We start from the raw sequence: 20,225 nt of genomic DNA, 5'->3' as shown, positions 1-20,225 counted from the left end.
ATTAGTGAATCCTAAGGGTGTTTGATAGGGTTAAGGTCAGGGATCTATGTGGCTAATCAAGTTCTTCCAAACCAATCTCACCCAACCTTGCCTTTATGGACCTTGCTTTTTTGCAATGGGGCATAATCATGCTGGAACTAAAAAGGGCTTTCCTCAAACTGTTCTTACAAAGTTAGATGCAAACAATTGTCCAAAATATCTTGGTATTAGCATTAAAATTTCCCTTCACTGGTATTAACTAGGACTAGGACAACCACTAAAAAACAACTCCATAGCATTATCCTTCTGCCACCAAACTACAGTTGTCACAATGCAGTCAGGCAGGTAATATTCCCCTGGTATACATCATTGTTGTGTCACGTGCCGTTTCCAGTTAATGAGTGGCCGCTTGTTGGCTGCAGCCGGCATGTGACACAACAAGTCACGTCACTCTCTGGGAACAGTGGCACCGACAATGACGTTGATACAGGAGTTGAGTATTGACTGTTTTTATATTTTGTAGAGTCCTGAATTGATTAAACTTGGGTTGTTCAGAAGTGGACAACTCCTCTATGGAACATTTATTGTTTTAATAAATTTACATAAACCGAACATGAAAGAACTTTTTTGTAAATAGTTATTTGTGTATTTTAGTAGACTATTAAAAACTATAGTGCTCCTACAATCTGATTACAGGAAGAGATACATGAAGGACTGAAACAACATGCAGAATTAATGGAGGCTAAGTGCAGCAATGCACAGCGAGAAAGAGATGTCCTGGAACTACAGATTGTATCACTTCATTCTGGACTCCATCAAGCCAAAGTTACATCCAAGGAATTGGAAAAGGAATGTGTCAATCTCCAGTCTCAAATAGCTGCCAATAGAAATGTTAGTATTACCTGTCCTGTTTTATAATAGCTTGAGGAAATACTTCTGATATCTTCTAATTACATATTTATAGGGATTAAAATAAAATTACAATGTGTGAGGTTGAAACTAATCACATACTCTATATTACTCATTACCCAATCATCTCATTGAAACAAGATTATTGAATTGATATTTTTGTGTTGGATAGAATAAAACAACGCAAGTTATCACGGCACACTAGGATGTGTTTCTATAATAAAAGTGTGTATGGTGGGCCAAAGTGGTTTCTTTTCAAAGGTTATACTCTAATCTGCTACGTATTCCAATAGTCTAATCCTTGTGACTCTTGTTGAACAGTATATTCTAGAAGAAGTTTAGAGCTTTTTTTATGCATTTTTGACGCATTTTTGATGCGGGTTTTGAAGCATTTTTTTAAGTTTTTTTGTACATTAATGAATGATTTTTGGAGCTAAATAAAGTTATTTGGTGGGACCTTGCTTAAACCCTTGGATTACCGTCAGAACTGGGGTGAGTATATTGGTTAATTTAAATGATTAAAGAATGCGTCTGTTGTATTTCAAATAAAGTGATTGCTCTGTGTCTGTGTGTTTATTTATTTAACCCTTTACTTTACTTTAATTAGGTTTGGTGATGAAAGGTCTGATTGACACCTTGTCATCACCAAACAAAAGAGCTAGGTGTCAGGTAATCCCATTCGCCCAATCTCATTAGCATTCATGTAATTTATGCGGCAGTTGTGAGCTGCTATTTTTAGCCTAGGAAGGTGCCATTTGCAAACATGGTCCCTGGCCATTATTAACAGCTCACAGCTGTTTTGCTAGCCACTACATCCCCCCGACCAGCACTCAGCAGCGCTTTGGACACAGCGTATTTTTGCTGCATCCAAAACGCATTGTTCTAATGTCACACTTTTGTTATCGGTACATGTGAATCCAGAACATACAATGACACTTGAATCAAAATCTGCAGTGGAGACTAGCGTGCCCGGTACAGAAATTGACATGCTGCGGGTGAGTTTGGGTATGTGGCCACGATCAGGAGCCGCTGCAGGTTTGACGCTGCGTGTTTATACAGTGTCATACCCGCAGCGTCCAGATGGTTCAGCATCGTGGATGGGATCTCTAGAAATCCCATGTCCACTATGTTTGCATCTAAGGCTGCAGACTACCCGCGGACACTGACATGCGGCGTGTCTTTCAGGACCGCAGCATGTCAAATCCTCTTGCGGAGTTGCTAGAATGTACTGAATGCGGTAAATACGCATGGTTCAGTTAACACATGTGGATTTACCTGCGTTCAATAGAATGCAACATTTTGGATGCAGCAAAAAATATGCGTCCAAAGCGTTGCTACGTCCGGATCGTGGGCACAGAGGCTAAAAAAATGTTTTTATAACCAGCAGAGGGAAAGCAGACTGCTGGGGGCAGATATTAGTAGTTGGGGAAGGGGCCATTAGCTAAAAATGTCCTCTGGCTATTAATATCAGCCCACAGCTGTTTGTTTAGCCTTTAAAGGCTAGATTACAGGGGGACCCCAGAAAAAAAATTGACTTGGGGTCCCCCTATAAAATCGAACCAGAAAAGGCTAAACAGACAGCTGCGGGCTGATATTAATAGCCAGGGAAGGGGCCATGAATTCTAGCCTCATCCGCGGCTATTAATATCATCCCTCAGCAGTCCCAGAAATGGCGCATCCACTGCCCTGTAGCGGTGGCGAGTGGGGTAATGGATAATGGGTTGGGGTTCACATCAGCCTTGTATTGGCGGCTGACGTGAAGCCCAGGTTAGTAATGGAGAGGCATCTATAAGACGCCCCCATTACTAACTGCGTAGTAAAGTTATCGCTGTCTTTTCAATAAAAGACACGGCCAGAATAAAGTAATTTAATGAAATAAAAAACACATGGTTTTAACATTTTTTTTTATTGTACTCTGTCCGCGAAGCCCTCGATCTTCTGCAAAAAAAGTTAAAAAACAAACAACCATATCCCTTACCTGTCCACCGTCACGACGCAGTCCACGATTCCGTCACAATTGTCCCTTGGCAATCTGGGTCACTTCTACAGCAGTAACATCAGCAGTCCCTGATGTCACTGCTGTAGAAGACAGCAATGTATACTGACAGGAGTGTAACATCACCCCTATCAGTGTACATGCTGCAGCAGGAGTGAGGTCACTGGGGGTCATCAGCTGAAGATCAGCTGATCAGCCCCAATGAGCTCACCACCATGGGAACATTCTTTAGAATGTTCCCACGGTGAGGTCATGTGAGCGATCAGCTGATCGCTCACGTGACCGCAGGTCCTGGCTGCGTAGTACACTGCTGGGAGCGAACGCGCTCCCTGCAGTATACTGCCGATCGCCGGGAGGAGAACATCGCCGTGGACCAGGACCAGGAGGACACCGGGGGGCGCCGGACAGGTTGAGAATAGTGTTTTTTGAATTTTTACTTTTTTTTTCATTTTTTACCATCGCGGGCACGCCGGCTTGCCTTACGAGACTACTGCTCCCCCCAGCCGCGCCGTTGATATCAGCGGGAGCGGTAGTTGGATGAGAGAAGTAGTAGTCCTCTTCTCCCAACCCGGGTGCCACCCGCACCACGTTTCTGCCGCAAATTCATGCCTATTGGCTTTAAATGAAATGCAGCAAATATGCAGGTGTAAATATTATACCTGTGGATTTGCTGCGGTTCAATTCAAGTCAATGTGCGCGAATTTGCGGCGGAAACGCCCAGACAATGGACATGCTGCGTTTTTTTCCGCAATGGTAATCCTGAGCGGAAATTTCCGCATTATGTGCACAGTACATCAGGATTACCATTGCAATAGCTGACAGAGTGTTTTTGATGAGTTTTCGCAGCATTTCCGCACGGGAAACGCATCAAAAACGCTACGTGTGCACTTAACCTATCACATGATCAAATGAATGTGGAAGGAACAATTAAAAAAAAGTTATAGCTCTTGGAAGGAGGGGAAGAAAAAACAAAAGTGCAAAAATGTAAAATCGCCCAGTCAGGAAGGGGTTAAAGAAGTTTTCTTATCACATACATAAGTAAAATTGTAAAGTGTTTGTAAGAACAAGCAACTTTGTAATTTACCTCTAATTAAAATTCCTCTCTTAACAAATTCTATTGTATACTGCTCAGTGTCCAGTTATCAGACATCTCTGCAGTCCTTTAGTGGTTGAAGGTTTCCTGGGCAAGTAGCCTGTGCTTGCAAGCTCTTTGCTCAGATTTATATATTTTTTTATGTTTGGCTGCTATTACACACTAAAAAATGCTTTATTTGCGCATCCCCATATTTTGATAGCTATAATTTTTCTATATTTCTGTCGACAGAGTCATGTTAGGGTTTGTTTTTTGCGGGATGAGTTGACGTTTATATTGGTACCATTTTCAAGCACATAACAGTTTTTGGGATTTTTGGGAGGCAAAGTGAACAAAAACCAAAAATTCAGGAATTGTTTTTGTGTTTTTTTGTATGCTGTTTACAGTATGGTAAAATAGATAAGGCAGCTTTATTCTTCGGGTCAGTACGATTACAGCAATACCACATTTATATTATGTTTTTATGTTTTGCCACTTTTAAACAATAGCAGTTTGGAAAAATATAGTTGTCAGCTCACTAATTTTCCAGAGTGGTGCACGGAACTCCATCCTGATTCTCACGTAGTTAAGCAATGGATTAAAGAAATAAATGTTCCAGCTTCAAAAAGTTAACTTTTAAAAAATTTCTTAGAAAATTTTATTTGAGAAAAATTATTTTAAAAACAGACAGGATACAAGGGCTGCAGTGGCTAATACCATGTACCAACCATGCAAAAAACCCATAGAGAAGAGGATAATAGGCTACGTGTTTCAACTGCAACTGCAGTCTTTATCCCAGCTAAACTCACAATTTACAGGACCTAGTATATATACTGTATATATATATATATATATATATATATATATATATATATATACAGACCAAAAGTTTGGACACACCTTCAACTATCCAATCAGTTCATCACAAAATGTCACATGATGCATCGATTACGCAGGTCCTCAAACAAATAGTGATTGTGTTATAACATACAAATAACTAAGATTGCATAAGCAAGCAAATAATATATACATGATAAAATACACATACATTGAAAACAAAAATTGTCCAGATCCAGATTGGAATATAGATATCCCCCCCCCCAAATTTTTTTTTGCAAAAAAAAAAAAAATTCTGCAAAAAAAAAATAAAAATATTTTTTAGTTATTTCCTCTCCTTTCCCTTTTCTCCTTCTCCTTTCCCTCCTTGTCCTTCCTTCTCTTTCCTTTTAATAATGAAGCATGATCTAATTTCTTCTGTTCAGTCCATTTGGCGATCTAGTTCCCAGCTTATATATCCAATATGCCTCACGGGTAAGGAGCCTTCTTCGCATGTCTCCTCCACGGAAAGGTATTTTCACCCTTTCAATACCAAAAGCCTGGGAAGAGATCACACTACGTTGGTGACAAGTAATGAAATGTTTGGCCGCCGCAGATATGCTGCGTTGATTATTATTGACATTAAAGATATCATAAAGGTGTTCTGAAATACAGACCTTCATCTTACGGGTAGTACAACCAATATACATTTTAGAGCATATATTGCATACTATAGCATATATCACCTTATCCATGTTACAGTTGATAAATTGTTTAATACAAAATTTAACTTAGTTGTCACTATTGAAAAAATGTTTAACAGTATTCGAAAATTTACACGTTTTACATTGTCTCCCACCACACTTATAAAAACCTTAGCATTTAAGCCAGTTTCTGCGGGGTGTAGTGGAAAGAAATAGTCTTGGAGAAACTATGTTCCCTATCGATGGTGCCCTTCTGGCCACACAATTATAGCCATTGTCCAAAATCTTCTTCAAAACTGGATCCTCACTTAAAATAGGTAAAAACGTGAGGAAAATATTTTTGATACTTGAGAATTGTGGACTATATTGTAAGGACAGACAGGGTTTACCATGATAGGAACCTTGATCCGTATTATTTTTTGTTCTCTCACTTTTTAACAATTGCTCACGATTTTTTTGACTGACAATATTGGTCGCCTGATCTAGCATCCAGTTAGAATAACCCTTTTCCCTAAGTCTATTCTTAGAGTGAACCAACTCCTCATTATAATTGTACTGGCGGCTACAGTTTCTTTTCAACCTTGTAAATTTACTAACAGGGATAGATTTTATTGTATGTGCCGGATGACTACTGTTGGCCCGCAGTATAGTATTACCAGACAACGGCTTCATGTAGGTGCATGTATCTATAATTTTCCCAGGTTCCCCCATAAGCTTGAAATCTAAAAACGAAATACACGAAACATGTGAATTATGGGTGAAAACAAGATTAAATTCATTATCATTTATAAAAGACATGAAATCCTGTATGGCAGATACATCTCCGACCCACACCAGGAGTAGGTCATCGATGTATCTGCCATACCAATGGATATATTGCACAAATTGTCAACCGAAAAAATAAATCTACTCTCCCAAAATGCCATCACTAAATTAGCTATAGAAGGTGAATACTTGGCACCCATAGGGACTCCTTTTGTTTGGAAAAATAATTGACGATCAAAAGAGAAAAAATTATGGGTCATTAATTACTGTGCCACTTGTGACGTGTATTCCTGCAAATCCACAGAATATTTTTTAAAATTATGCAAATGAAATTCTAAAGCTCTCATAGCAACGTCATGGGGAATAGAGGTATACAAGGACGTCACGTTACAAGTTAGCCAAGTGAAAGTTTGGTGCCAAATTTTACGAGAAAAATGCTTCAAGATATCCTTGGAATCTTTAATATAACCAGGAATTAATTGTACCATGGGTTGTAAAATATTATCCAGCCATTCACATACATGTTAATTTATTGACCCAATTCCCAATACTAAATTCAGCTTGTTGTTTTGTAACAATGCCCAAAGCAACCCCTTCATTTACAATGTCCTTTACGCCTTTCTGGAATAATTCTGTTGGATTGCTATCCAGTTTCCTGTAGGTGTTTTGATTCAAAAGTAAATTCTGGATGGAAGCCTTATATTTCTCAGAGTCCAACACCACCACCACACCATAGTGTGCAATACTAATACCATATATTTGAATTTGAAAACATAACATCTGAAACCAATCTGGATAGGCTTAATAAAGCTGCCAGAGTTTTTTCTGATAATAATGGAACGGACAATGTGAATGATGACATGTCCACAAGCTTTCAACAACTTGAAAAATTATTAAAACAAGAATTGAAAGTTCGGTGGTGTCATGCAACTTTAAATAATTATCTTTAGAAGGACATGGTTCCTAGAGGATTACACCTTAAAAAGATTCCCACTACGGTGTATTCCTCTGCGTTTGTTGAGGAGTGGAATTCAACCCTTACAAATTGTTCCCTAAGTCTGATGCAGATAATTATCAAACATGAGGAAGCAAAATTGGGTGAACTTCAGACTTTATTGAGCCACTTTCAACACTAAGGACAATTACGAGAATTTCAAGACTAGAACGAAAGACTCAGTTGTACGTCTGGAAGATCAAATAATGTCCCGTAAAAAATGGAAATTTCAAAGAGACAGTAATGATTATTTGTCCAAACAAGTTTATGAATGGGGCAGATGGGAGAGAAAATCAAAAATCCCCAAATCCGTTCTGAAACAAACCAGTTCATCTAACTTGAATGTTAGCAGATCACATGTCGGTTTTTCCTCTTCTGAGTGGAAGTCCTCTGACTGATATGAGTACTTCAGATGTCTCTGCTAATGAAAACAACCATTTTTCTAAAAAAAGAAACCGTATATTTTCAAAAAATGTCAGAGATGCGGCGGTCGTAAACACAAGAAATGGAGGAGGAATGATGAAACGCCGCAGATGAATGACATAAACACAAAATCTACAAATGTTTTGAATTTATCGTTCAGATCCTTTACTCCTACACAATTGCAAGTTTTGTCCTTGGGTTTTAATTTTGTTCAGGATTTCAATCTCTTCATGACGCTTCTGGATATAAACAAGTTTGTTAGAAATTTGACCATCAAGAAACATTTTTGGCATGAATAAACTGAAAATGTGGAACATCCTGATTCAGTTTCGATCAATGAATTTTCAGGATTGGATTTTTCTGAACAAATGACTTTATACAAATGACTTTATATACATTGCAAGATTTAGAATGAACAAACGCAACAGAAGTTGTTTTTTCTGACCAACCATCTCGTTTTCAAACGAAAAATCATTATTTTTATCCAATACAAAACGAGAACGGACTGTATGGACAGGTTTCAAGAGATCATGGAAAGAGAGCTAAAAATTCTAAGTGAACAGTCGCAATCCAATAATAAACATTCTAATTTTTCAAAACACCAGCAACGAGCCTTACAAGATTTAAAAACCATGAATGATGTAACTTTTAAAATGTCAGACAAAGGAGGTGTGGTGGTGGTGTTGGACTTTGAGAAATATAAGGCTTCCATCCAGAATTTACTTTTGGATCAAAACACCTACAGGAAACTGGATAGCAATCCAACAGAATTATTCCAGAAAGGCATAAAGGACATTGTAAATGAAGGGGTTGCTTTGGGCATTGTTACAAAACAACAAGCTGAATTTATTGTTATGGATAATCAGGGCCAGCGTCAGCACCCGGAGCACCCGGGCAAGTGCCGGGGCCCTGAGCAGGCAGGGGGGCCCACTGGCGGTCGCGCACCCTGCTGGGCTATGGGCGGAGGAGAGCGGTGCCAGCGCCCGCCCTTCTCCGCCGCTTGCTCAGGGCCCCGGCAGCCGGATACTCACCTCTCCCCGTGCCTCCGCAGATCCACTGTTTTCCTGCTCTGCGCTCCCTGTGACGTCTCACGTCAGAGGGCGCGGTGACGTCTTTCCACCGCGCGCTCCCCTGAGCCGTCACAGGGAGCGCAGAGCGGGAAGACGCCGGCAACGCTGGAGTCCGGACCCGAGCAGTTGCAGCAGGTAAGGAGGAGGAAGGTGAGTATTTGATTTTTTTTTTTCTTAATGTATGGAGGCATGGGGCATAATATGGGGGGGGGGTGACATCCTGCATGGGGCATAATATGGGGGGGTGACATCTTGCATGGGGCATTATAAAGAGAGGGGGGGTGACATCCTGCATGGGGCATTATAAAGAGAGGGGGGGGTGATATCCAGCATGGGGCATTATAAAGAGAGGGGGGGTGACATCCTGCATGGGGCATTATAAAGAGATTGGGGGTGACATCCTGCATGGGGCATTATAAAGAGAGGAGGGGTGACATCCTACATGGGGCATTATAAAGAGAGGGGGGGTGACATCCTGCATGGGGCATTATAAAGAGAGGGGGGGTGACATCCTGCATGGGGCATTATAAAGAGAGGGGGGGTGACATCCTGCATGGGGCATTATAAAGAGAGGGGGGGTGACATCCTGCATGGGGCATTATAAAGAGAGCGGGGGTGACATCCTGCATGGGGCATTATAGAGAGAGGGGGTGACATCCTGCATGAGGCCTTATAAAGAGGGGGGGTACATCCTGCATGGGGCATTATAAATAGAGGGGGGTGACATCCTGCATGGGGCATTATAAATAGAGGGGGATGACATCCTGCATGGGGCATTATAAAGAGAGGGGGGGTGACATCCTGCATGAGGCATTATAAAGAGAGGGGGGGTGACATCCTGCATGGGGCATTATAAAGAGAGGGGGGGGTGACATCCTGCAGGGGGCATTATAAAGAGAGGGGGGGTGACATCCTGCATGGGGCATTATAGAGAGAGGGGGAGTGACATCCTGCATGGGGCATTATAGAGAGAGGGGGTGACATCCTGCATGAGGCCTTATAAAGAGGGGGGGTACATCCTGCATGGGGCATTATAAATAGAGTGGGGTGACATCCTGCATGGGGCATTATAAATAGAGGGGGGTGACATCCTGCATGGGGCATTATAAAGAGAGGGGGGTGACATCCTGCATGGGGCATTATAGAGAGAGGGGGGGTGACATCCTGCATGGGGCATTATAAAGAGAGGGTGGGGTGACATCCTGCATGGGGCATTATAGAGAGAGGGGGGGGTGACATTCTGCATGGGGCATTATAAAGAGAGGGGGGGTGACATCCTGCATGGGGAATTATAAATAGAGGGGGGTGACATCCTGCATGGGGCATTATACAGAGAGGGGGGGGTAACATTCTGCATGGGGCATTATAAAGAGAGGGGGGGTGACATCCTGCATGGGGCATTATAAAGAGAGGGGGGGTGACATCCTGCAAGGGGCATTATAAAGAGAGGGGGGGTGACATCCTGCATGGGTCATTATAAAGAGAGGGGGGGTGACATCCTGCATGGGGCATTATAAAGAGAGGGGGTGACATCCTGCATGGGGCATTATAGAGAGAAGGGGTGACATCCTGCATGAGACCTTATAAAGAGGGGGGGTACATCCTGCATGAGGCATTATAAATAGAGGGGGGTGACATCCTGCATGGGGCATTATAAATAGAGGGGGGTGACATCCTGCATGGAGCATTATAAAGAGAGGGGGGTGACATCCTGCATAGGGCATTATGAAGAGAGGGGGTGACATCTTGCATGGGGCATTATAACGAGGGGGGGGGTGACATCCTGCATGGGGCCTTTTAAAGAGGGGGGGTACATCCTGGATGGGGCATTCTAAAGAGGAGGGGTGACAGCCTGCATGGGGCATTATAAGGTGGGGAACAGCCTGCATGGGGCATTATAAGGGGGGGCAGCCTGCATAGTGCATTATGTGGGGGGAACAGCCTGCATGGAGCATTATAAGGGGGGGGGACAGCCTGTATGGGGCATTATGTGGGGGCTAACAGCCTGCATGGAGCATTATAAGGGGGGGGCAGCCTGTATGGGGCATTATGTGGGGGCTAACAGCCTGCATACAGCATTATATGGGGGCTAGTAGCCTGTGTGGAGCGTTATAAGGGGACCAGTATCCTGTATGGAGCGTTATATGGGGGCCAGTATCCTGTATGGAGCTTTATAAGGGGACCAGTATCCTGTATGGAGCGTTATATGGGGGCCGGTATCCTGTATGGAGCTTTATAAGGGCACCAGTATCCTGTATGGAGCGTTATATGGGGGCCAGTATTCTGTATGGAGCCTTATATGGGGGCCAGTATTCCCTATGGAGCCTTATATGGAGGCCAGTAATCTGTATGGAGCCTTATATGGGGGCCAAGTATTTCGTATGGAGCCTTATATGGGGGCCAGTATTCCGTATGGGGCCTTATATGGGGGCCAGTATTCCGTATGGGGCCTTATATGGGGGCCAGTATTCCGTATGGGGCCTTATATGGGGGCCAGTATTCCGTATGGAGCCTTATATGGGGGCCAGTATTCCGTATGGAGCCTTATATGGGGGCCAGTATTCCGTATGGGGCCTTATATGGGGGCCAGTATTCCGTATGGAGCCTTATATGGGGGCCAGTATTCCGTATGGGGCCTTATATGGAGGCCAGTATTCCGTATGGGGCCTTATATGGGGGCCAGTATTCCGTATGGGGCCTTATATGGGGGCCAGTATTCCGTATGGGGCCTTATATGGGGGTCAGTATTCCGTATGGGGCCTTATATGGGGGCCAGTATTCCGTATGGGGCCTTATATGGGGGCCAGTATTCTGTGTAGAGCGATTCGCTGGTTTCTGAGCTATTGTGGAATTTACAATAGATATCACTCATGTAATGTAAGAAGTGAAATCTTTGCATTGTACTATATATATATATATTTCTCTGCGGTATCTGTGCATCATGAATCGTGGTATGTATTAAAGGGGCCCACTGAGACTCTTTCGCCTGGGGCCCAGAAAAACCTGGAGCCGGCCCTGTGGATAATCCTATATTACCAATCATGCATGCCCTCTCAAAGGTCCACAAAGTAATGGAGCCCCTTTCAATGAGACCTATAGTATCGGGAATTGGGTCAATAAATGAACATTTATGTGAATGGCTGGATAATATTTTACAGCCCATGGTACAATTAATTCCTGGTTATATTAAAGATTCAAAGGATATCTTGAAGCATTTTTCTCGTAAAATTTGGCACCAAAATTTCACTTGGCTAACTTTTGACATAACGTCCTTGTATACCTCTATTCCCCAAGTGGCACATTATTTAATGACCCATAATTTTTTCTCTTTTGATTGTCAATTCTTTTTACAAACAAAAGGAGTCCCTATGAATGCCAAGTATTCACCTTCTATAGCTAATTTAGTGATTTTGGGAGAGTAGATTTATTTTTTCGGTTGACAATCCATTTGCACAATATATCCATTGGTATGGCAGATACATCGATGACCTACTCCTGCTGTGGGTCGGAGATGTATCTGCCATACAGGATTTCATGTCTTTTATAAATGATAATGAATTTAATGTTATTTTCGCCTGTAGCATCGGCGTCTCTGCCTCCTGCCCGGCAGAGACGCCGTCCCCCTTACCGCCGCGGTCCTGCTCCGGCGTCCTCTGGCCTCCCTGCAGCTGCTGCTGGTGCACGCAGCCTCCCCGGCTCTGTGCTTAGGGTGCGCGCGCTCCCTCCCTCTTAAAGGGGCCGCACGCGCCGTCCTAAAAAGTCCCCGGCCAATGGCCGGAGGACTTCCCCTATAAAAGGCACCTCCTCCAATATGGAGGTGCCCGTGCAAGGTTGTAGCTTTGTGTGTGATACTCTGCTTCAGCCCTCAGGTCCAGCTGCTAGCCTGACTACCAGTCCAGCCCCCCAGCCAGACTACAAGTCCAACCTGCCAGCCAGACTACAAGTCCAGCCCGCCAGCCAGACTACAAGTCCAGCCCGCCAGCCTGACTACAAGTCCAGCCCGCCAGCCTCACTACAAGTCCAGTCCGCCAGCCTGACTACAAGTCCATTCCGCCTGCTTGTCTACTCTCCAGCCCGACAGTCTGTCTGCAGTCCAGTCCGCCAGTCTGTCTATGGGCTCTGTCTGCCTGCTTACCTAGAAGCACCTGCCTGTTACCTGCCATGCCTACCAGCCCGCCTACCTGGAGGCTCCTGCCTGTTACTTGCCATGCCTGCCAGCCCGCTTACTTAGAAGCACCTGCCTGTTACCAGCCGTGCCTACCAGCCCGCCTACCTGGAGGCTCCTGCTTGTTACCTGCCGTGCCTGCCAGTCCGTCTGCCCGGATCACCCATCAGCCTGCCTGCCGTGCTCATCTGCTGTACCGGTCAGTCCCTGCCTTCTGACCCGTGGGAGTCACCTGCTCTCATACAAGGTCGGTCCCCAGAGTAGCACCTGGTTCCTCTGCTCGGTCCTTCCCTGGTCACGGAGTCGATTGAGCCGCCGTACGGCCATAGTCGGTCCGAGTTGATACCTAGTTACGCCCCTCTGGTCCCACCGCAGCACAGAGGTTCCACCACCCGGATCCGTAACATCAGCCATAATTCACATGTTTCATGTATTTCGTTTTTAGATTTCAAGCTTATGGGGGAACCTGGGAAAATTATAGATACATGTACCTACATGAAGCCGTTGTCTGGTAAGGGTATGTGCACACGATGCAGAAATGAAGCAGAAAATTTCTGCATCATTTCTGCATCTCCCTGGCAGAAAAAACGCATGCAGATTGTGCATGCGTTTTTCCTGCAGAATACATGCGGATCCACATGCAGATTCACATGCGTTTCCGCATGCAGATTGACAAGCGCTTTCCAGGCGATTTTAGCATCACCTGGAAAGTGCTTGACAACTAGGTCACACTATATAAATCCATGCAAACAGCATGGATTTATATAGTGTGACCCGAGAGAGTGTATATACTTACCTCCGATGGCCCGCGCTGTCCTGCTTTACAAAGTTCCCGGCTGCTGGCAACTTTGAATTGAAAGACCTGCCGACGTCAGCGTCACGTGACCCGTCACATGACTCTCACGTCAGCGCAGGTCCTACAACTCACTGCAAGTGCCGGGAACCAAGCGGGAGCGCTGCGCGGGCCGACAGAAGGTAAGAATACATTTATTTTTTATTTTATTCTTTTTTTACAGCTTTTTTAATGGTACCTGGGTGTGGATGAGACTCTCCTCTCCTCCACACCCGGGTACCATCCGCATATTAGAACGCGCCAATAGCGCAAGTACAGATGCTGTCTTGCGGAATTGGCGCGTTCTAATGCAAGTCAATGGCGGCGAAATCGCCGCGTTTCCGCAAAATTAATTGACATGCTGCGGATTTTTGACCGCAGCGTTCACGCTGCGGAAAAATCCGCATCATGGGCACAGCATATGCGGATTTCCATTGGGGAACATTGCTTCCCTTCTACCATGCGTTTTTCATGCGTTTCCGCGGCGTAAACGCCGCGGAAACGCATGAAATACGCATCGTGTGAACTCAGCCTTATACTATATTGCGGGTCAATAGTAGACATCCGGCACATACAATAAAATCTATCCCTGTTGGTGAATTTACAAGGTTGAAAAGAAACTGTAGCCGCCAGTACAATTATAATGAGGAGTTGGTTCTCTCTAAGAATAGACTTAGGGAAAAGGGTTATTCTAAGTGGATGCTAGATCGGGCGACCAATATTGTCAGTTAAAAAAATCGTGAGCAATTGTTAAAAAGTGAGAGAACAAAAAATAATACGGATCAAGGTTCCTATCATGGTAAACCCTGTCTGTCCTTACAATATAGTCCACAATTCTCAAGTATCAAAAATATTTTCCTCACGTTTTTACCTATTTTAAGTGAGGATCCGGCTTTGAAGAAGATTTTGGACAATGGCTATAATTGTGTGGCCAGAAGGGCACCATCGATAGGGAACATAGTTTCTCCAAGTCTATTACTTTCCACTACACCCCACAGAAACTGGTTTAAATGCTAAGGTTTTATAAGTGTGGTGGGAGACAATGTAAAACGTGTAAATTTTCGAATACTGTTAAACATTTTTTCAATAGTGACAACTAAGTTAAATTTTGTATTAAACAATTTATCAACTGTAACATGGATAAGGTGATATATGCTATAGTATGCAATATATGCTCTAAAATGTATATTGGTTGTACTACCCGTAAGATGAAGGTCTGTATTTCAGAACACCTTTATGATATCTTTAATGTCAATAATAATCAACGCAGCATATCTGCGGCGGCCAAACATTTCATTACTTGTCACCAACGTAGTGTGATCTCTTCCCAGGCTTTTGGTATTGAAAGGGTGAAAATACCTTTCCGTGGAGGAGACATGCGAAGAAGGCTCCTTACCCGTGAGGCATACTGGATATATAAGCTGGGAACTAGATCGCCAAATGGACTGAACAGAAGAAATGAGATCATGTTTCATTATTGGAAGGAAGGACAAGGAGGGAAAGGAGAAGGAGAAAGAGGGAAAGGAGAGGAAAAAATGAAAAAACTAAAAAAAATAACATTTTCTTTTTGCAGAAGAATTTTTTTTTTCTCTGGAAAAATTTTTTTTTTTGGGATATCTATATTCCAATCTGGATCTGAATAATTTTTGTTTTTAATGTATGTGTATTTTACCATGTATATACTATTTGTTTGCTTATGCAATCTTTGCTATTTGTATGTTATAACACAATCACTATTTGTTTGAGGACCTGCGTAATTTATGCATCATGTGACATTTTGTGATGAATTGATTGGATAGTTGAGATATATATATATGTGTATATATATATATATATATATATATATATATATATATATATACGGTACATACCAAAAGTTTGGACACACCTTCTCATTTAAAGATTTTTCTGTATTTTCATGACTATGAAAATAGTACATTTACACTGAAGGCATCAGAACTATGAATTAACACATGTTTAATTATATACTTAACAAGAAAGTGTGAAACAACTGAAAATATGTCTTATATTCTAGGTTCTTCAAAGTAGCCACCTTTTGCTTTGATGAGTGCTTTGCACACTCTTGGCATTCTCTTGATGAGCTTCACGAGGTAGTCACCGGAAATGGTCTTCCAACAATCTTGAAGGAGTTCCCAGAGATGCTTAGCACTTGTTGGCCCTTTTGCCTTCACTCTGCGGTCCAGCTCACCCCAAACCATCTCGTTTGGGTTCAAGTCTGGTGACTGGGGAGGCCAGGTCATCTGGCGTAGCACCCCATCACTCTCCTTCTTGGTCAAATAGCCCTTATACAGCCTGGAGGTGTGTTTGGGGTCATTGTCCTGTTGAAAAATAAATGGTGGTCCATCTAAACGCAAACCGGATGGAATAGCATGACGCTGCAAGATGCTGTGGTAGCAATTCTGGTTCAGTATGCCTTCAATTTTGAATAAATCCCCAACAGTGTCACCAGCAAAGCACCCCCACACCATCACACCTCCTCCTCCATGCTTCACGATGGGAACCAGGCATGTAGAGTCCATCCGTTCACCTTTTCTGCGTCGCACAAAGACACGGTGGTTGGAACCAAAGATCTCAAATTTGGACTCATCAGACGAAAGCACAGATTTCCACTGGTCTAATGTCCATTCCTTGTGTTCTTTAGCCCAAACAAGTCTCTTCTGCTTGTTGCCTGTCCTTAGCAGTGGTTTCCTAGCAGCTATTTTACCATGAAGGCCTGCTGCACAAAGTCTCCTCTTAACAGTTGTTGTAGAGATGTGTCTGCTGCTAGAACTTTGTGTGGCATTGACCTGGTCTCTAATCTGAGCTACTGTTAACCTGTGATTTCTGAGGCTGGTGACTCGGATAAACTTATCCTCAGAAGCAGAGGTGACTCTTGGTCTTCCTTTCCTGGGACAGTCCTCATGTGAGCCAATTTCTTTGTAGCGCTTGATGGTTTTTGCAACTGCACTTGGGGACACTTTCAAAGTTTGCCAAATTTTTCGCACTGACTGACCTTCATTTCTTAAAGTAATGATGGCCACTCGTTTTTCTTTACTTAGCTGCTTTTTTCTTGCCATAATTCAAATTCTAACAGTCTATTCAGTAGGACTATCAGCTGTGTATCCACCAGACTTCTACACAACACAACTGATGGTCCCAACCCCATTTATAATGCAAGAAATCCCACTTATTAAACCTGACAGGGCACACCTGTGAAGTGAAGACCATTTTCGGTGACTACCTCTTGAAGCTCATCAAGAGAATGCCAAGAGTGTGCAAAGCAGTCATCAAGGCTTGAGAAAGGTTCTGTGAACCGAAACGTCGCCTTTGGGCTCATTAAAGTCCATTTTTTTTTTCAAAAATTTCTTGGAGTGCTGCCTCTTTATATTATATATATACATATATATATATATATATATATATATATATATATATATATATATATACTAGGTCCTGTAAATTGTGATTGTAGCTGGGATAAAGACTGCAGTAGGAGTCGAAACGCGTAGCCTATTATCCTCTTCTCTGTGCGTTTTTTTGCATGGTTGTTACATGGTATTAGCCACTGCAGCCCTTGTATCCTGTCTGTTTTTAAAATAATTTTTCTCAAATAAAATTTTCTAAGAAATTTTTGAAAAGTTAACTTTTTGAAGCTGGAATATTTATTTCTTTAATCCATTGCTTTTAAACAATAACAACTATTTTATAGGAAAAAGCATTCTTTTTGCACTGCTATTTTCTGTGAGCTATAGCTTCTTTTCTCTGCTGATGGAGTTATATGGCATCTTATTTTTTGCGGGACAAGAGGACGGCATACCATTTTTATTTCCACCCGACTTTTTGATCACATTTTATTCCTTTTTTTGTTCGGCAGTATGATGAAAAAGCATAGTTTTTTGACACATATATATATATATATATATATTTTTTTGTACTATATATATATTTGTTCACTGAAGGGGTAAATTAGTATGACAGTTTTATTGGTCATTCTGGATGCAGAGATACCAAATATGTGTACTTTTTTTGTTCATTTTGTTTTTTAAATAAACATACCTATTTATTGATATAGTATTATTTTCATTTTTTTTAATTTATTTTGTGATATTTTTACAATTTCTTAAAACTTTTTCTTTAACTTTTTTACTTAGTCCCTCAATGGAACTTTAACTTTTATCACTCTGATCACTGGTATAATGCATTATACCTGTCAGTGTTACACTGATAGAAGCCTCTTAGACCATACTCCTGGCATGGTCTAACAGGCTTGACGCAGCTGGCTGACCAGGGGGGTCGTCATGACGACTACGGGTTGCCATGACAATGATCGGGCCCTCATGATGACGTTGAGTGGGTGTCGAACAGAAGGGATCCCCCTCCCTCTCCTAGCCCCCTAAATGTTGCGATCGATATCAATCGTGGCATTTAGGGGTTTAAGGGGCGGTGCGGGCATTGCTCCTTGCAAATACAGCTGGGTCTCGACTATAACTTAAACGATCGCGGGGGCACAGCTCTCGGACGTACCCATACACCAAAGGTTGGGAACCCCTACCCGACCATTACGTATAGATACACCAAAGGTCGTGAAGGATTTAATAATGCCTAGCAATGAACAAAATAAACTAAAACTCATCTCATCCTGCAACCACTATGAGTGGTAATGACCTGCTCGTCAATCTTTTCCTTCACTGGTGAAGCTATCTCCTACCAGATGCAGGCAGCACACGATTAAGTGATGTCATTGCACTGCCTGACATTCCCTGTGCTTCACTAGAGCGAGTGGTGGAGCAGGGAACTGATGGCTCTCTTCTCTGCCACAGTTATTAAAATTACCTGTGTCCAGAGGTGAGGGCCAAGGTCAGTCCAGCTCTGATTCTTCTTCTGATGCAAGAGAAAGAATGCACTCTGGGCTCATACTGTACTGTTTGTACACCATGGTACAAGTTCAGGCATGAATCTTTTGACATAGTGACCCTTCCCATAATAATAGGAATTCTGTAATAAGATATTCACACATTTCTATTTAAATGTCTGTTCCTGTATATTTTATATGATCTCGAGTATAAATAAATATAAATCACATATCTGTATTTTCATTGTAAAAACAGATCAATGAGAGTCTTCATCTTGAGGTGTCAGCATTGAAGCAGCACAATCACACCCTAGAAAACACTGTCAAAAGATCAGAGCGTGAGAACAAATCTCTTCATGTCCAAGTTGAAAGCATGCAAAAAGAGAAACAGATTTTAGGGTCTCAAAAGGAGCTTCTGTTTGAAATGATGAAGAGAAAAGGAAAATGGAGAAGTTCTGATAAGCTAAATAGAAGGTACCTTATATTTTCTGGCCTGTTAAGTGAGATAATTTGCACACAAGAGTTTTTCAAGCAGGTTTTCAAAACGCGTTATTTCCAAAAAATAGATATATCAAAATCTAAGTATATGACATTTTCTACATAGTGGTTTGGTGATAACTGTAATATTCCGTCTGGTCTAGACTGGCTTGGTGTTTAATGCCTAATATCTATCTCTCATAGTCTAACGAGATGAAGGGTTCATGAATGATGTGCTGATGACAATCAAACAATTAAGCCATTTAAAAAGACATAGCTCTAATAAAAAAATGACATGCCCCTGTTTTATTGAATTTTCTTTTAGCAGACAACCGGGTCTCAAAGAGAATGGACATGTGCACAGCCCATAGACAACAATGGGTACATGTTTTGTGGGTGAAAAACATGGATGTATGAATGAGGTCCCAGTCTCAGCATAGCATGTTTCTAAACTATTAGTTCCCAAAATATTAATTACACTAGATATAATTGTAGCAAAGTTTCAAGTTCTGTATGAAAACACTAAAACTTCAATTCATCATAGAGATTCCGCAAGAATTATGGCGTAAAATGCTTAGAAAAGTCGCAAAACAACACGGAGTTGAGCAAAAATATTGCCACTTTTGGAGTTTTCATGCCAGTTTCGCCCAGCTTTGCTAAAATGGGTGAAATTGAGGCAGAGCGTGGTCGTGACGCTGCAGCCCGTATAATTCATGGTGAGCTGTGGGGTACCTTACGCCAGAAAGCTTATTCTAGTCCCTGACTGGAGTAAGATTTGTAGCGAGGTTCACAACACTTTTCATTAAAAAGTATAGCCTCTCAATGAATTAGGCACCTTTGACTCCAGCACGCCTCCTCATCACGACCGGCGTTAAAAACTCCTTTCTTCATGAATCAGGGCCTTATTGCTTCACTGAGGGCAAATGTATCAGTGTATGTAAAATGCATCAGCCTGGTGTGCAGGTCGTATTCTTGTGTGAGATTGCTTTGACCAGGGGTGAGGAATATTTTATCTGCCAAGGGCCATTTAGATATTTATATCATCAAATTGTACGCTAACTCCACCCACAAAGTACGTCCTGACACTGGCACTTGTGTCAGGACTAGGGTTGAGTGAGTATGTTCTGTCCGAGTACGCTCGGGCGAGCTCCGAGTATTTATAGCTGCTTGG

General features: G+C 42.4%; 1 protein-coding gene across 2 annotated transcripts in view; it reads left to right on the top strand.

Annotated features, from left to right (window-relative positions):
* LOC141150036 (uncharacterized) overlaps positions 1–20,225 on the top strand; it is a 228,162-nt gene that overhangs the window by 110,682 nt on the left and 97,255 nt on the right. For both annotated transcript variants that reach the window (XM_073636940.1, XM_073636939.1), the window contains exons 6-7: positions 676–870; positions 18,834–19,051. In XM_073636940.1, the coding sequence (XP_073493041.1) occupies positions 676–870; positions 18,834–19,051 (413 nt within the window). The remainder of the gene's footprint in view (positions 1–675; positions 871–18,833; positions 19,052–20,225) is intronic.

Source organism: Phyllobates terribilis, unplaced genomic scaffold (assembly GCF_046119375.1).
Source record: "Phyllobates terribilis strain yellow unplaced genomic scaffold, ASM4611937v1 Scaffold_1__5_contigs__length_1240528914, whole genome shotgun sequence".
NCBI classification, from domain to species: domain Eukaryota; kingdom Metazoa; phylum Chordata; class Amphibia; order Anura; family Dendrobatidae; genus Phyllobates; species Phyllobates terribilis.
This window is presented reverse-complemented; position numbering and strand designations above follow the sequence as displayed.